Below are 2,207 nucleotides of genomic sequence, written 5' to 3' on the forward strand. Positions count from 1 at the left end.
TGCCATCACATTCCTTGATTAATTGAATGTTGACATATCTACGACTGCAGTTGTATAGCTTTGTTTGGTTGAAATCCTAAACTCTAAACTTTCCTATTGGGAAGCTAAAATGGTAGATGTTGGAAATGGGTAAGGAGGGGCATCCATGAGGTGTGCATCTCAGGAACAACAGTAAATTAGCATCACCAAAAATCTTAAAATGCAAACTATACATTGCTAATGATCTAGAAAGTGAAACAATATAACATACCTAATTCTGACTTGGTGGATCTGAGATAAAGGATTTGCCCTCCATCTACATACCGGAGATCCATGAGGTCCTCTGTCCAGATGATGCAGCCAGTTCCAGCGCCTCCTCCTTTGAGATCCAACGGCGCATACGCCAGACAAGAGCAGTTGGCCAGGCACCTCGCCCTGCACTCCTCCAACGTGATGCTAGCATCCACCGATACATTGTGCGTGTTGGGAAGCTTCACTCCGTCTATCACCACGAAACCGTCCGTGGTACTGGACATTCCATTGCCACAGTCCAGTACCATCTTTCGGCGGCAACCGTTGGAGGTGTCCCTCATCTTCCACTGCACTGGAGATGTCGGGCTGAACCCCTGTACACAGCTGCAGAACGACGTTGATGGAGCATTGGCGTTGCACAGACCAAATGCCCCACACCTGCCATAGTGGTCGCAGATGTCCCTCGGCGCTTGGAAGAAGATCTTCCACAACCGGCTGGTTGGGTCCCATACCAGGCGTTGGTATACTCCATCATCAGTCAGAAGTAGACGCGAGAAGGAGGCTTCAGCCTTGGAAACATAGCTGTAGGTTACCTCACTTGAGCTGCTTGTCAACTGGTAAGCAAACTTGTCAGAATACGAGGTCATCTCCGTGACACCGCTGAACCGTAGGCCATTCCATGGTCCTGACCGGTAGATCATTTTGTCACCATCCAAGAGTATGTTTTGTGGCACACCTTCTCCGTCAGTAATGTAGCGAAACTTCCCTGTGGCAGGGTCATTGGCCGAAGCCCACGACGTAAGGTACCACTCTTCCCTGGTCCATAGGTTCTTGCCAATCTTCATGCTGGGAAGCAAGGTGTTTGATGGGTGGTCAAATGACTGCCATATGGCAGCACCATTGGCACTCCCATCGCTCAGGACAAGGTTGCCTGAATTATGCAGTTGCAGCATCGTGGAGGCAGCGCCTGTCGTGTTTGAAGACCACACAACCTGGCCGAAGCTATCGAGCAAGAAAAGGCTTCCCGTGTCACTAATCACCAGCGCCCCACGAGCGTCAGTGAGAGGACGGTCTCTGTTGGCTACCCAACAGATGGCGTCCTCGGACACGGAGAACCATATACCGAGGTATCTCTTGGCAAGCACCCCGGAAGGGAAGAAGCCCAGGGTGAATGACCCATCAGCCGAAACAAGGGTGTCACCGTCGGTGATGTTGCGGCCCTTGTCGAGAATGTCAGACCCACGGTTTGCAGCAGATGCTGTGGAAACAAGGATGAAGAGAACAAGGATGCCCAGGAGGCTGTGAATGTGTGGCTGGTTTTTCAACCACATGATGGCTTGATGTTTCTTGTTCTCGGGTTTGAGCTAATTGAACAAGGTACACTGTTAGCTACATGAGCTGCGCATATATGTCGCTGCAGCTCGCTTCTGAAGGTAGTTGTATTAACTGATTGGCGGTTAAAGGTCAAATGCCTGACTTGTTGTAGTCTATTATATATAGACAAGAGGGAATCCACAGCTACAATTGGGTACCTTTGAGTTTTCGCCACTACCTAAATAAGATTCTTACGTAGTATAATTATACATCAAATAACAAGCAGATCTTTCTCTTCAACACGCAAAGTTCTACGCCCCTAAACATCTTTCTTATTTTGGATGCCACTGACGGTTGGCCTAATTTGGTGCTTGGACCATCCGAAAGGGCAGCGGCCCAATTATACGCTTGTCTTGAGAAGTCAAATATTCACTGGTACTAGAACATGCCTTTGGTTGGGTGCATGAGTAGTGAGGACGGTGCATCGCTATTTTGTATTCTTAACATCATCCGCTTCTGCATTTGAATAGCATTCTTCATCACGTTAGCATATATATAACACCTTCCACAATAAGCAAAGCTGGCAGGAACTTCGAGGTACTAGCTCTTTCACTAATTCATTGGTTTAGCCTATGGTCCAATCAAGAAATAATAATTATACA

At 47.9% G+C, this 2,207-nt stretch overlaps 1 protein-coding gene across 1 annotated transcript; it reads right to left on the bottom strand.

Moving 5' to 3' along the window:
* Positions 1–250: 250 nt before the first annotated feature.
* Positions 251–1,562, bottom strand: LOC119346499 (receptor-like serine/threonine-protein kinase SD1-8; the record flags this gene model as incomplete). The annotated part of the gene is made up of 1 exon (XM_037615842.1): positions 251–1,562. A coding segment is annotated over exon 1 (1,312 nt), but the record flags the coding sequence as incomplete, so codon positions are not given.
* Between the last annotated feature and the right edge of the window lie 645 nt (positions 1,563–2,207).

This window comes from Triticum dicoccoides, unplaced genomic scaffold, assembly GCF_002162155.2.
Source record: "Triticum dicoccoides isolate Atlit2015 ecotype Zavitan unplaced genomic scaffold, WEW_v2.0 scaffold41911, whole genome shotgun sequence".
NCBI classification, from domain to species: Eukaryota; Viridiplantae; Streptophyta; class Magnoliopsida; order Poales; family Poaceae; genus Triticum; species Triticum dicoccoides.